A 15,237-nucleotide genomic window follows, 5' to 3' on the forward strand; every position below is an offset into this window, starting at 1 on the left:
ATAATGAGGTGGCCCGCCTTCTCGCGCTGCTTATATACTGTCCGGGATTGATTTTTCGGAGGATTATTATTATGTATATACAGCTACAGACAGACGTTTTTATTTAAGAGTAATGGTGCAAATTTCCGAATAAAAAAATCCACCTAATATTAATTCATACAAACTTTGAACCCCCGTTTCACCCCTTTAGGGGAGGAATTTTAGAAAACGTTAAAACACTTGTTTCTTTATCTCTAATTCTTAGCCTAAAAACAAAGTTTCATGCTTCTAGCTTCAAAAATGACGGACTTCCATACAAACTTTCAACCCCATTTTCACCCCTTAAGAGTTGAATTTAGAAAACTAATTTCCTATTCCTCGTCTACGTCTCTTCTCTTTTTTTATATATATGAACTTAATCCCAGTATGCCCTGACAGCTGACACAGATTGGGGAACATTGATCTGTAGCAGTGGTCTTTAACCTGTGACTCCGGCTGAGGCAAAACTACAACACCCAGCATGCCCTGGCAGCCGACACAACTTGTTAAACATTGATCCGTAGTAGTGGTGTCTAACCTATTCCAAAACTACAACTTCCAGCATGCCCTGGCAGCCAACACAGGTTGGGGAACATTGATCTGTAGCAGTGGTCTCCAACCTGTCTACTTTCCAAATGTTGAAAAACTACAACTCCCAGCATGCCCAGACAGCTGACAAATGTTTGGGAACATTGATCTGTAGTAGTGGTGTCTAACCTATTGCAAAACTACAACTCCCAGCATGCCCTGGCAGCCGACACAAGTTGAGGGAAAATTGATCTGTAGCAGTGGTCTCCAACCTGTTGCTCTTAAGGCTGTTTCAAAACTACAACTCTCAGCATGCCCAGACAACCCACATGGGTTGGGGAACACTGATTTGTAGCAGTGGTGCTCCAACCTAGCAGTAGCAAAACTACAACTCCCAGCATGCCCTTAGTAGCTGACGAGAACATCTGGACAGTTAGCCACAGTTTGGAGACCTCTGCTACAGATCAATGTTCCCCAACCTGTGTCCGCTACCTGGTTATACTGGGACTTGTAGTTTTGCAATAGCCATAGAGCCACCGTTTGAAGACCACTGCTGCAGATCAATGTTCCCCAACCTGTGTCCGCTACCTGGTTATACTGGGACTTGTAGTTTTGTAATAGCCAGAGAGCCACCGTTTGAAGACCACTGCTGCAGATCAATGTTCCCCAACTAGACAGCCACAGGTATAAGACCGCTGCTATGAGTCAATCTAAAGCTGTGCCAACGTATTGATTGTTAATCCTTTATTAAAGTCAGTGTTATACTTGCCAATGCATTTCTGCGCGTGTCAGTGTCCCCTTAAGGCAGTGTTTCCCAACCAGGGTGCCTCCAGCTCTTGCAAAACTACAACTCCCAGCATGCTCGGACAGCCGAAAGGCATTAGAGAGAAATGTTAAAATTCTATCTGCCTTAGCCACCTATAGGGGGCGCTAAAGAGCTAACTGCAGTCCGCTTATACATTGATCTCAATAATAAAACAGGATGCAGTAAGCTTTGTCTAAGCAAGTTTTTCCCAACCAGCGTGCCTCCAGCTGTTGCAAAACTACAGCCGAAGGCTTTCCGGGCATGCTGGGAGTTGTAGTTTTGCAGCAGCTGGAGGCACCCTGGTTGGGAAACACTACCTTAGGGCCTATTTATATGGTGGAATTTCAGAGCAGAATCCAGTGGAAAAATTCTGCTTGGAAATTCAGTTGCAGCAGACTACCATTGTTTATTATTTCCAAGGCAGAAACATGTGGTGCAGAAATTAAAATTATGGACTCCGCAGAAAGAATGAGCAAGTGAAATCCGCTTGAAAATGCATTAGCGGCTATAGAGACGGCGGACTTCCGAGTGGTCCTAGCGCCTGCTTGTTCTGCTTGCGGAATGCTGTTTGCGGAATGTCCATCTGGAAATTTTCTGGCCAAAAATTCTGCCGTGTGAAAGGGCCCTTTGGGTGGATTCACATGTCCCATACTCGTTGCAGAATTCTTACCTGTAGATTTTCTCTTGCCAATAGTGTTGTGGATTTTCAGTGCAGATTTCATTTATTTGCATTGCAGTTGAGTAAGACGAGGATTCCACACAGGTTTTTTTCGGGTATTTTTTTGGATTTCTGCCACTGCAGTTTTTGAGCAAAAGCCAGAAGTGTACTCAAAATGAATGGGAATTATAAAGGAAGGACTTACACTTCGGCTCAAAAACCCCAAAAAAGCGAGAAAAAACCCTGTGTTGAAACCTATCCTAAAACCTGTGGCAAAAGCCCACACCAAAACCAACAAAGAAAGTCCTGCCAGATTTTAGGTGCTGACTTTAGTTCCATTACAGCACCTAATATTTATACAATGTTTGACCGTAGCCTTAAAGGGGTACTCCGGTGGAAAACTTTTTTTTTTTTTTTTTTTTTTTTTTTAAATCAACTGGTGGCAGAAAGTTAAACAGATTTGTATATTGCTTCTATTAAAAAATCTTAATCCTTCCAGTACTTTTTAGGGGCTGTATACTACAGAGGAAATGCTTTTCTTTTTGGATTTCTCTGATGTCACGACCACAGTGCTCTCTGTTGACCTCTGCTGTCCATTTTAGGAAATGTCAGCAGGAGAAAATCCCCATAGCAAACATATGCTGCTCTGGACAGTTCCTAAAATGGACAGCAGATGTCAGCAGAGAGCACTGTGGTCGTGACAGAAGAGAAATCCAAAAAGAAAAGCATTCCCTCTGTAGTATGCTGCCCCTAAAACGTACTGGAAGGATTAAGATTTTTTTAATAGAAGTAATTTACTAATCTGTTTCAACTTTCTGCCTCCAGTTGATTAAAAAAAAAGTTTTTTGGCAGCTGCTTGGGATCAGGGAGGTGATTATCATTTATTTTTTAATTTTACACCATCTCCAGCTATATATTTAAAGGGGTATTCCAGGAAAAAACATATTATTTATATCGACTGGGTCCAGAAGGTTAAACATCGTTGTAAATTACTTCTATTAAAAAATCTTAATCCTTTCAATAATTATCAGCTGCTGAAGTTGAGTTGTTCTTTCCTGTCTGACAACAGTGCTCTCTGCTGACATCTCTGCTTGTCTCGGGAACTGCAGAGAGTAGAAGAGGTTTGCTATGGGGATTTGCTTCTAAACTGGGCAGTTCCCGAGACACGTGTCATCAGAGAGTACTTAGACAGAAAAGAACAACTCAACTTCAGAAGCTCAGAAGTACTGAAAGGATGAAGATTTTTTTACAGAAGTAATTTACAAATCTGTTTAACTTTCTGGAGCCAGTTGCTATAAAAAAAAAACCTTTAATTATTATTATTATAATTTTTAAAATTTTTTTTTAGCCTGGACCACCTTTAAAGTCTCGTCCACACTGCGGACATTCAGCTGACAGAATAATGCTGTGGAATTCCACTTGCAGCAGAGTCCCATTGTTTTCAGTGAGATTCTGCTGCTTTGTGGACTGCATTGCCATCTGTAGAGACTGTGCACGTTCGCACCGTCCTGCCTTCGATGGTTTCAGTAGCATCTGCTGCAGGTGGATTTTATTTTTTTTTTTTTACACTAAAAAAAGAAAATAATCTGCTCCGTCATTTTGCACTTCCAAGGTGTTTTTTTTTTTTTTTGTTGTTGTTTTTTTTAAATAGTAATCTTTTGTTTTAGAGTTTTCTTTCTTTGTTCCTCCCCCCCCCCCCTACGTTTTTATCATGTCATGTCATGTGACTCAAGGATTTCTTAAAAAAAAAAAAATTACAGAAATATAAAAAACACATGGAGTTTTTTAATGTCATGCCCGCTTGCATTCTGATATGACTGCTTGTGCATGGGACTTTAGTGTTCAATTTCCCTGCAGCGCCCCAATAGGGGAAACTAAGAATTGCACGATGCCCATTGAAATCAATGGGTTGTCTGTGTAATGGAGATAGAAAGACGCTCCATGCACCTGCTCTCTCCACCAGTGTTTCCCAACTAATGTACCTCCAGCTGTTGCAAAACGACAACTTCCAGCATGCTGGGAGTTGTAGTCTTTCAACAGCTGGAGGCACACTAGTTGGGAAACACCGCTTTGCGTTCTGACCAGATGTTCAGATGTGACCGTCTCACTCCTTTCAACTCCATTGGCCTGACTAAAATAACCGAATACAGCACCTGGCTTTCTACGTCAGCACCATGGAGTTAAATGGAGCTATGCATGTCCGCCCTGTTCAACCACAGGGACTCGGGACCCCTATTCTCATGATCTGTAGTGGTCCCAGTGGTCAGACCCTCACCAAGTAGACATCACATGTCCATTAGTTAGGTTATGAGTGGTGTTGGTGTGTAAACCCCTTTTTACTCAAAATTCCCTAATAAAATCCTAATATATGAAAGCTGCTTTTCTAAACTAGGCAATCACTGTAAAGGGTTTATCCAGGATTAGAGAAACAGAGTTGATGTCTTTAAAAAACAGCACCACCCCTGTCCTCAGGTTGTGTGTGGTATTGCAGCTCAGTTCCATTGAAGGGAATGGAGCCAAGTTGTAATACCGCACACAACCTGAGGACAGATGTGGTGCAGTTTATGGAAAAAATCTGCTCTGTTTCCCTATTTCTTTTAATTTAGGCTGGGTACACATCACCGTTTTTTTGCATCAGATTATAAAACCTGATCAAATTGGATGCAAAAAGTAAAATCCTGTGACTAGAAAAAATTGTATCTCTCAGTCTTGAACTTTCTAGATCTCACTAGATTTTACTAGACTATTCGAAGCCACTGCACATGGGTAAACTGCATTTATTTGAATCTTATGTTAAAAACAAAAAAGCATCAAAAACCTTAAAGAGAGTCTGACAGCTAGTTTACTGTAGTATACTGGTTATAGTGCGGGTAAAGAGCTGTAAAATGAGGGGTTACCTTAGTGAAATCCATTGGTTAGGTGCAGAGTTATGCTGGTAAATAGTTTTATTCCTAATGCACCCCAGAACACATTGGAGGCGGGGAGCTGGCTGGCCGAGCTCCCCTGTCTCCTCCATATTCCCCTGTCAGCCCCAGGCCCTTTTTAAATGGGTACTCCAGTGCTTAGACGTCTTATCCCTTTTCCAAAGGATAGGGGATAAGATACCTTATCGCAGGAGTCCCGCCGCCGGGGACCCCCATAATCTTGCACGCGGCACCCCGTTTATAATCAGTCCCCGGAGCGTGTTCGCTCCGAGTCTGATTACCGGCGACCACAGGGCCAACGGCATGTGACGTCACGTCTCCGCCCCCGTGTGACGTCACGCTCCGCCCCTCAATGCAAGCCTATGGGAGACAGCTATCACGCCCCCTCCCATAGGCTTGCATTGAGGGGGGGAGCGTGACGTCACACGGGGGCAGAGGAGTGACGTCACACGCCGTCGGCCCTGTGGTCGCCGGTAATCAGACCCGGAGTGAACACGCTCCGGGGACTGATTAAAAACGGGGTGCCGCATGCAAGATTACGGGGGTCCCCAGCGGATAGGGGATAAGATGTCTAAGCACCGGAGTACCCCTTTAATATTATGCTATCGAAGGCCGCAGGTGAGCGCACAGAGAGCAGAGTAATCACCTGTGGCCTTCATTGGTATAATAATAAAGGAAGCAGGGCCGATGTGGGAATATGGAGGAGACAGGGGAGCTCGGCCAGCCAGCTCTCCGCCTCCAATGTGTTCTGGGGTGCATTAGGAATACAACTATTTACATAACTTTGCACCTAACCAAAGGATTTCAGTGAGTAACCCCTCATTTTACAGCTCTTCACCCGCACTATTACCAGTATACTGGGTTTTGTGCGGGTGAACTAGCTGTCAGACTCTCTTAAATTTTCCTATAATATATTTTTTTATTCTATATTTTATTATCCTTCCTCTCACATTTAATATTAAAGGGGTACTCCGCTGCTCAGCGTTTGGACCAAACTGTTCCCGAAAGCTGGAGCTGGGAGCTCGTGATGGCATAGCCCCGCCCCCTCATGAGGGGGCGGGGCTATGACGTCACGAGCTCCCGTCTCCAGCGTTCGGAACAGTTCTCCAAACGCTGAGCAGCGGCGTACCCCTTTAAGCTACCTCTTTAAAACAGCCAAAAGAGTTATCCCTAAAGTGTTTTCACTTACATTAGAAAACCCTAAAATTGCGCCCTCCTGTCCATGGGCTGGATCCGGTATTGCAGCTCAGGGCTGACTTAAAATTCAAAGACTTGTTGTTTGTAAAGAGCTCCACTCTGTAGTAACACGTTTCCGTCTCAGATCTTCGCTCCATTGTTCATCATTAATATTTCTGTCCATGTTTTAGGATTGTGTTTCAGCAGTCGCAGAACTTCACCCTCCTGGAGCAGAAGTATCAGTCTCTGCAGTCGTCCTCATCAGCGCTACAAGAGCTGGAAGACAAAGTAGGACAAATGTTTGGAAAGGTAATTTCTATTATTTCTTTTATTCCATTTTGGTATAAAGGATTGAAGGGATTCGCCAACTAAGACATTTTTTCCCCCTCTCCTGTATATAAATGTATGATTGAGGAGGAGCCCCCACCACTGGGAGCTCTGAGGTCACTAGAGTGGGGGGGGGACAGAGAAGGTTATCCCATAGTGACATCACAATCAATCTTAGGTCGGGTTCACACTACGGAATTTCTGACCAGAATTCAAAAATTCCGGTGAAGCAAAATCCTATTGCTGTCAATGGGATTCCGCTGCACAGTGCACACTATGGAATTTCAGCAGCGGAAGTTCCGCTGATGAAATTCTGCCACCAAAATAATGGAAACTGCTCCACAGATATTGCCGCCTATAGGGAAGGCAGTGTCCACGTGGTCCTAACGTCAACTGATTTTAGTCGGCATTGGCTGCACCTGGAATCTGTCCAGCCGGAGATTCCCAGTGTGAACCTGGCTTAACTGTCTCACTCATTGGCCCATATGTGTCAATCAACCTGAAACCCTAATTGTCTGGGTTTTCCCATAGTAACCAATCACAGCTCAGCATTCACTTTACAAGAGCTCGTTAAGATATGAAAGCTGAGCTGTGATTGGTTGTTAATGGAAAAACCAGACAATTAGGGTTTTAGGTCCTTCTCACTCTGCTTTGCTTTTTCTTTCTTTTGCGCTTTCTTTCTTTCTGTCTTTCTCTTACTGTGTCTCACTCACTTTATTGCTCTCACTCTCTTTCTTTCTTGCCTTTCTCTCTTTCCCTCTCTCTTTACTCTCACATGCTCTCTCGTGTGCTCTTTCTTGTGCACTCTTTATCTCTCTCACATGCTCTCTCTCGCTCTCCCTCTTCCCCTTGCTCACTTTCGTTCTCTCTCTCCCTTTTGTTCTCTCGCTCGCCCTCCTCCCCTCCCTCGCTCGCTTTCGTTCTCTCGCTTTTGTTCTCTCGCTCGCCCTCTTCCCCTTGCTCGCCCTCTTCCCATCATTCGATTTTCCTTCTCTTGCTCGCCCTCTTCCCCTCGCTCGCCCTCTTCCCTCGTTCGATTTTTGTTCTCTCACTAGCCCTCTTCCCCTAGCTCGATTTTCGTTCTCTTGCTCGCCCTCTTTCCCCTTGCTCGCTTTCGTTCTCCCTCGCTTTCGTTCTCTCGCTCGCCCTCTTCCCTTCGCTCGCTTTGTTCTCTCTCTGACTTTTGTTCTCTCGCTCACCCTCTTCCCCTCGCTCGCCCTCTTCCCCTCGCTCGATTTTCATTCCCTCGCTCGTCCTCCTCTTTCCCCTCGCTCGTCCTCCTCTTTCCCCTCGCTCGTCCTCCTCTTTCCCCTCGCTCGTCCTCCTCTTTCCCCTCGCTCGCCCTCCTCTTTCCCCTCGCTCGCCCTCTTCCTTTTGCTCACCCTCTTCCCTTCGCTCGCTTTGTTCTCTCTCACTTTTGTTCTCTCACTTGCCCTCTTTCCCCTCGCTCGCCCTCTTTTCCCTCGCTCGCCCTCTTCACTACACTCGCTTTGTTCTGTCGCTCACCCTCTTCCCCTCGCTCGCCCTCTTCCCCTCGCTCAATTTTCGTTCTCTCACTTGCCCTCTTATTCTCGCTCGCCCTCTTCCCCTCGCTCGCCCTCTTCTCATCATTCGATTTTTGTTCTCTTGCTCGCCCCCTCTTCCACTCGCTTGATTTTCTTTCTCTCTCTCGCTCGCTCTCTTTCCCCTCGCTCGCCCTCTTTCCCCTCGCTCGCCCTCTTTCCCCTCGCTCGCCCTCTTTCCCCTCGCTCGCCCTCTTTCCCCTCGCTCGCCCTCTTTCCCCTCGCTCGCCCTCTTTCCCCTCGCTCGCTCTCTTTCCCCTCGCTCGCTCTCTTTCCCCTCGCTCGCTCTCTTTCCCCACGCTTGCCCTCTTCCCCTCTCTCGCCCTCTTCCCCTCGCTCGATTTTCGTTCTCTCGCTCGCCCTCTTTCCCCTCGCTCACCCTCTTTCCCCTCGCTCGCTTTCTCATCCCCTCTCTCTTCAGCCTTAATCACACTATTTCTAAACGTACATGTTCATATATTTCTTGAAACTATAATGAATTCTAAAATTGTCGGACATCAGGTCCTGGAGCATCCTCTTGCACTAACCTCCTGGGCCCTTCCTGCACGGAACACAGCTGCAGTCACTTTTCTAGTATTGTACACATTTGTTATTGTATTATTTCTTTTTTGCTTTGTTGCACTGTTTGTTTTTGTGTAGAGTTATACACATTGTAGTGTGTTTTCTATCCATTGGTCTCGCACTAGTCAGATATAGGAAATAAAACAGGTCAGTGTGTATAAGGAGCTTACCTGGATCATCCTTTTTTTTTTTTCTCCTTACTTACTCTTTATAGATTATCTTGTGGTAATGCTGAAACCATCTGTCCCAAGTGAACTCTTCTCATTCACCATAAATCTTTTCTTTACGTAATGTTTCCTCCATCATTACTTTACATCACTGTATAAATCGCTCTCCGCCTGACCACAGCTTGTTCAATTATGTGGAATATTACCCTAACACAACCTAGACTACTGTTTCCCAACTAGTGTGCCTCCAGCTGTTGCAAAACTACAACACCCAGCATGCCCGGACAGCCAAAGGCTGTCCGGGCACGCTGGGAGTTGTAGTTTTGCAACAGCTGGGGGAACACTGGTTTGGAAACACTGACCTAGACAATACATTATAAATGATTCGCATGCAGCAGATTTGTTGCTGAAATTACCGCAAAATTACCTCAGTTTTATCTATAAAGGCTTGTAGAAATTTGTTCATTCATCAATAAATCTATTTATATGTATATCCCCTTTATAAGTCATGGATTCTGTAAAAACGTGGTGGCTTATATTTGTGCAGGACAAGTTGCACTTTTTAATGGCACCCTTTATTTACCTTTATAATATATGTAAAAAAAAAAAAAACGGTATATATATATATATAATATATAAGCAATTCTGCCAATTTGAGGGGAGGGGTGTTTTTATGGCATTTACTCTTTAGTAAAAAAATTACGTCAGGGTCTGTTTGGCCCTCAACCGCCATCTCAACCTCCCTGCACACCATCATCGGAGGAGAGAGGGGGCTGCTACTTGGACTTTAGCCACTTAGATACCATGTTCACTATAGACCACGGCATCTATATGGCTGAAAGGGTGAATTTTAATGAATATATCTACTGCCTATGTACCCTGTAGGTCATTGTTTTCCAACCATTGTGCTTCCAGTTGTTGCAATACTACAACTCCCAGCATAGCCAGATAGTCTCGCTGTCCGGGCATGCTGGGGGTTGTAATTTAGCTTCAGTTGAAGGCATATTTTTTGGAAAACACTGATGTAGGCATTTATAGCAATTGAAGTGATGTTAAAGGGGTACTCCGGTGGAATTATTTTTTTTTTTTAAATCAACTGGTGCCAGAAAGTTAAACAGATTTGTAAATGACCTCTTCCCCTCGCTCGTCCTCTTTCCCCTCGCTCGTCCTCTTTCCCCTCGCTCGTCCTCTTTCCCCTCGCTCGTCCTCTTTCCCCTCGCTCGTCCTCTTTCCCCTCGCTCGTCCTCTTTCCCCTCGCTCGTCCTCTTTCCCCTCGCTCGTCCTCTTTCCCCTCGCTCGTCCTCTTTCCCCTCGCTCGTCCTCTTTCCCCTCGCTCGTCCTCTTTCCCCTCGCTCGTCCTCTTTCCCCTCGCTCGTCCTCTTTCCCCTCGCTCGTCCTCTTTCCCCTCGCTCGTCCTCTTTCCCCTCGCTCGTCCTCTTTCCCCTCGCTCGTCCTCTTTCCCCTCGCTCGTCCTCTTTCCCCTCGCTCGTCCTCTTTCCCCTCGCTCGTCCTCTTTCCCCTCGCTCGTCCTCTTTCCCCTCGCTCGTCCTCTTTCCCCTCGCTCGTCCTCTTTCCCCTCGCTCGTCCTCTTTCCCCTCGCTCGTCCTCTTTCCCCTCGCTCGTCCTCTTTCCCCTCGCTCGTCCTCTTTCCCCTCGCTCGTCCTCTTTCCCCTCGCTCGTCCTCTTTCCCCTCGCTCGTCCTCTTTCCCCTCGCTCGTCCTCTTTCCCCTCGCTCGTCCTCTTTCCCCTCGCTCGTCCTCTTTCCCCTCGCTCGTCCTCTTTCCCCTCGCTCGTCCTCTTTCCCCTCGCTCGTCCTCTTTCCCCTCGCTCGTCCTCTTTCCCCTCGCTCGTCCTCTTTCCCCTCGCTCGTCCTCTTTCCCCTCGCTCGTCCTCTTTCCCCTCGCTCGTCCTCTTTCCCCTCGCTCGTCCTCTTTCCCCTCGCTCGTCCTCTTTCCCCTCGCTCGTCCTCTTTCCCCTCGCTCGTCCTCTTTCCCCTCGCTCGTCCTCTTTCCCCTCGCTCGTCCTCTTTCCCCTCGCTCGTCCTCTTTCCCCTCGCTCGTCCTCTTTCCCCTCGCTCGTCCTCTTTCCCCTCGCTCGTCCTCTTTCCCCTCGCTCGTCCTCTTTCCCCTCGCTCGTCCTCTTTCCCCTCGCTCGTCCTCTTTCCCCTCGCTCGTCCTCTTTCCCCTCGCTCGTCCTCTCTCCCCTCGCTCGTCCTCTCTCCCCTCGCTCGTCCTCTCTCCCCTCGCTCGTCCTCTCTCCCCTCGCTCGTCCTCTTTCCCCTCGCTCGTCCTCTTTCCCCTCGCTCGTCCGCTTTCCCCTCGCTCGTCCGCTTTCCCCTCGCTCGTCCGCTTTCCCCTCGCTCGCCCGCTTTCCCCTCGCTCGCCCGCTTTCCCCTCGCTCGCTTTGTTCTCTCGCTCGCCCTCTTATTCTCGCTTGATTTTCATTCTCTCGCTTTGCACACCATTATCGGAGGAGAGAGCGGGCTGCTACTTGGACTTTAGCCACTTAGATACCATGTTCACTATAGACCATGGCATCTAGATGGCTGAAAGGGTGAATTTTAATGAATATATCTACAGCCTATGTACCCTGTAGGCCATTGTTTTCCAACCAATGTGCCTCCAGTTGTTGCAATACTACAACTCCCAGCATAGTCAGATAGTCTTTCGCTGTCCGGGCATGCTGGGGGTTGTAGTTTAGCTTCAGTTGAAGGCATATTTTTTGAAAAACACTGATGTAGGCATTTATAGCAATTGAAGTGACGTTAAAGGGGTACTCTGGTGGGAAAAAAACATTTTTTTTTTTAAATCAACTGGTGCGAGAAAGTTAAACAGATTTGTAAATGACTTCTATTAAAAAATCTTTACCCTTCCAGTACTTTTTAGCAGTTGTATACTACAGAGAAAATTATTTTTTCTTTTTGAATTTTTTTGCCTTGTCCACAGTGCTCTCTGCTGACACCTCTGTCCGTGTCAAGAACTGTCCAGAGCAGCATAGGTTTGCAATGGGGATTTTCTCCTGCTCTGGACAGTTCCTGATACGGGCATCAGGTGTCGGCAGAGAGCACTGTGGACAAGACAAAAAAAAAGAAATTCAAAAAGAAAAAAATTCCTGTACCTGATGCCCGCATCAGGAACTGTCCAGAGCAGGAGAAAATCCCCATTGCAAACCTATGCTGCTCTGGACAGTTCCTGACACGAACAGAGGTGTCAGCAGAGAGCACTGTGGACAAGACAAAAAAAAATTCAAAAAGAATAGAATTTCCTCTGCAGCATACCGCTGCTAATAAGTACTGAAAGGATTAAGATTTTTAAATAGACGTAATTTACGAATCTGTTTAACTTTCTGGCACCAGTTCATAAAAAAAAAAAATAACTAAAAGTTTTCCACCAAAGTACCCCTTTAATAAATTTGGAGCATCTTACTTCAATGTAAGTTTCCACCCAGAACAATATTTCCTAACCAGTGTGCCTCCAGTTCGTGCAAAACTACAACTCCCAGCATGCCCGGACAGCCAAAGGCATTAGAGTGAAATGTTAAAATTCTAGCTGCCTTAGCCACCTATAGGGGGTGCTAAAGAGCTAACCGCAGTCCGCTAATACATTGATCTCAATAATAAAACAGGATGCAGTAAACTTTTTCTAAGCAAGTTTTTCCCAATCAGCGTGCCTCCAGCTGTTGCAAAACTACAACTCCCAGCATGCCCGGACAGCCAACGGCTGTCCGGGCATGCTGGGAGTTGTAGTTTTGCAACAGCTGGAGGCACGCTGGTTGGGAAACACCGATCTAATGTGTCTGGCCACCTAAGTGTTGGGAATGTTACCTAACCTGTCCAAGTCATGATCTTCATTGCACGACATAAGTCACATAGAATTCCTGCGCGGTGACGAAGAATAATGATTCATTAATTGTAATTATGATAAATCAGTGTCAGCGCGTTCCAGGGCATCTCTCTCCGCACTTCACCGTCTGCGAGAGGGAAAGAGCGCGTCCTAGTTCTTCACCCGCAGACGCAATTACGGGATTGCATTCTTCATCAATCTTACATGAGGCTTTGATTAGGTTTCAAGAGGTTTCGGGACGTCTGGCAGGAGAAGCTTCTGTAACTCCTGCAATATGTATAGCCACAAGACGCGCGCAATCACAATAGACGGAAGCGGCAGTCTCTTCTTACATTATTAAACAATGTGAAGTATAACCGAGGGAGGGTTATTTGATGTAAATTTTTTATTGTTATAAAAGTTCAAAATTTTTTAGTTAAAATAAAAAATAAAAATTGGTATCCATTCCTCATTATTTTCAAAATCTCTGCCACCTGTGAGTGAATGAAACCCTTGTTTAGATCAGCAGTGGTCTCCAAACTGTGGCCCTTTTTGATTGCAAATTCCTCACTAAAATTACTTCAAGGGGTTATCCAAGAAAAAAAACTTTTTTTTTTTATATATCAACTGGCTCCAGAAAGTTAAACAGATTTGTAAATTACTTCTATTAAAAAAAATCTTCATCCTTTTAGTACTTATGTGCCTCTGAAGTTGAGTTGTTCTTTTCTGTCTAAGTGGAATTCCACAGCATTAGTCTGTCAGCTGAATGTCCGCAGTGTGGACGAGACCTTAAAGGTGGTCCAGGCTAAAAAATAATTTAAAAAAAATAATAATAATAATAATAAAGTTTTTTTTTCTTTTATAGCAACTGGCTCCAGAAAGTTAAACAGATTTGTAAATTACTTCTGTAAAAAAAATCTTCATCCTTTCAGTACTTATGGGCTTCTGAAGTTGAGTTGTTCTTTTCTGTCTAAGTGCTCTCTGACACCTGTCTCGGGAACTGTCCAGAGTAGAAGCCAATCCCCATAGCAAACCTCTTCTACTCTGTGCAGTTCCCGAGACAAGCAGAGAGGTCATCAGAGAGCACCAGACAGAAAACAACAACTCAACTTCAGCAGCTGATAATTATTGTAAGGATTAAGATTTTTTAATAGAAGTAATTTACAAATCTGTTTAATTTTCTGGAGCCAGTTGATATAAAGAAAAAAGTTTTTTTCCACGAATACCCCTTTTAAAGGGGTTATCCACTATAAGGTGATTTTAGTACGTACCTGGCAGGCAGTAATGGACATGCTTAGGAAGGATCTGCACTTGTCTTGGGGCGAAATGGCTGTGTTAGGAGATTACCATAACACTGTGGCTAGCTTTTTGTGAACTGGATATTTCCTGTTGGGTTTTAGTTCTCAAACTACATATCCCATAATTCCATACTTGTGAGTTTGAGGCCACTTTCCTCCCTCCCACACATCATCCACCCATTGAAACACAAATGAGTTGCATTCCATTCAAAAGACTAGTGTTTTCTAATCAGGGTGCTTCCAGCTGTTGCAGAATGATCTCCCTCCCACCCAGCAGTTGCTCCACTCATTGAAGCAGACAGGCACATCTCAACGCACTGCAACCTGGGAAAACCTGAGTCATTTTGTATGCTGTTAAAAATAAATATTGGGGCTAAAATCCCAGACGAATTTTGAGACCACTGTCAAACACAGGTACAGACACTATATTATTAACTACACTAACTTTACAGCCCCTGTAGCATAGTCAAATAAAAAAAAATTCCTGGAATATCCCTTTTAATAATGCAGCCTTGTTTCCTATGAATTCTCTGGCTGAGGGTGTGGTATATGATCATTTCACCTGTTCATTTAAGCAGACTGCTAGTGCTGGAGATCACCCAGGGGAATGTTTTAGATTCATAAGTGGATTGGGGTCACTTCACACTACGTGCAGTTTTTTTAATCGTTTTCTTATTTAGGGTATGTTCACACGGAGGAATGTCCGTGCGGAATTCCGCCAGAATTTTCCGTATGGACATTCCGCTGCTGCATGATTTCAGTGGGATTCTGCTGCACTGTTCACACATCGGAATTTCCACGGCAGTTGCCGCGGAAATTCTGATTCCGACATCCGCAAAAATAATAGATTTGTCTATTCTTTTTTGCAGATTTCGCTTGGAAATGCATTGCCGTCTATGAGATGGCGCATTTCCTAGCGCCCGCCGGATTATTTAGGTGTTGCAGAATGTCCGCATGTGTTTTCCGTGAGGGCATTCCGCACATCTTACGTTGTGTGAACTTGGCCTATGAATCCTCTGTCTAAGGGTGTGGTGTTTGATCATTGCACCTGTTCACTTAATCAGACTGCTAGTGCTGGAGATCACTCATTTGACTCATAAGTAGGTTGGATTCAGTTCACACTCAGTTTTTAAACACAGCTTTAAGAGAGGTTTATAACTACTAAATATCTTAATTGATCCCATAAAGCAGTGTTTCCCAACCAGGGGGCCTCCAATTGTTGCAAAACTACAATCCCCAGCATGCCCAGACAGCCAACGGCTGTAGTTATAAACCTCTCTTAAAGCTGTGTTTAAAAACTGAGTCTCTTGCCACATATTTTTTTTTATTTTTGCCATGATTTTGATCAAAAAGTGCAAGCCCACTCGCCACGTCAAGGCCATCTAGTCAGAG

The 15,237-nt window shown here is 45.2% G+C and overlaps 1 protein-coding gene across 4 annotated transcripts in view; it reads left to right on the forward strand.

Moving 5' to 3' along the window:
• The window catches only part of IKBIP (IKBKB interacting protein), a 30,989-nt gene that overhangs the window by 2,171 nt on the left and 13,581 nt on the right, over positions 1–15,237 (forward strand). For all 4 annotated transcript variants that reach the window (XR_008843200.1, XM_056517316.1, XM_056517315.1 and 1 more), the window contains exon 3: positions 6,301–6,418. Coding sequence is in view for 3 of the 4 variants with exons in the window: in XM_056517316.1 (XP_056373291.1) it covers positions 6,301–6,418 (118 nt within the window). In the remaining variant the exon portion in view is untranslated. The remainder of the gene's footprint in view (positions 1–6,300; positions 6,419–15,237) is intronic.

The sequence above is a fragment of the Hyla sarda genome, chromosome 4, assembly GCF_029499605.1.
Source record: "Hyla sarda isolate aHylSar1 chromosome 4, aHylSar1.hap1, whole genome shotgun sequence".
NCBI lineage: Eukaryota > Metazoa > Chordata > Amphibia > Anura > Hylidae > Hyla > Hyla sarda.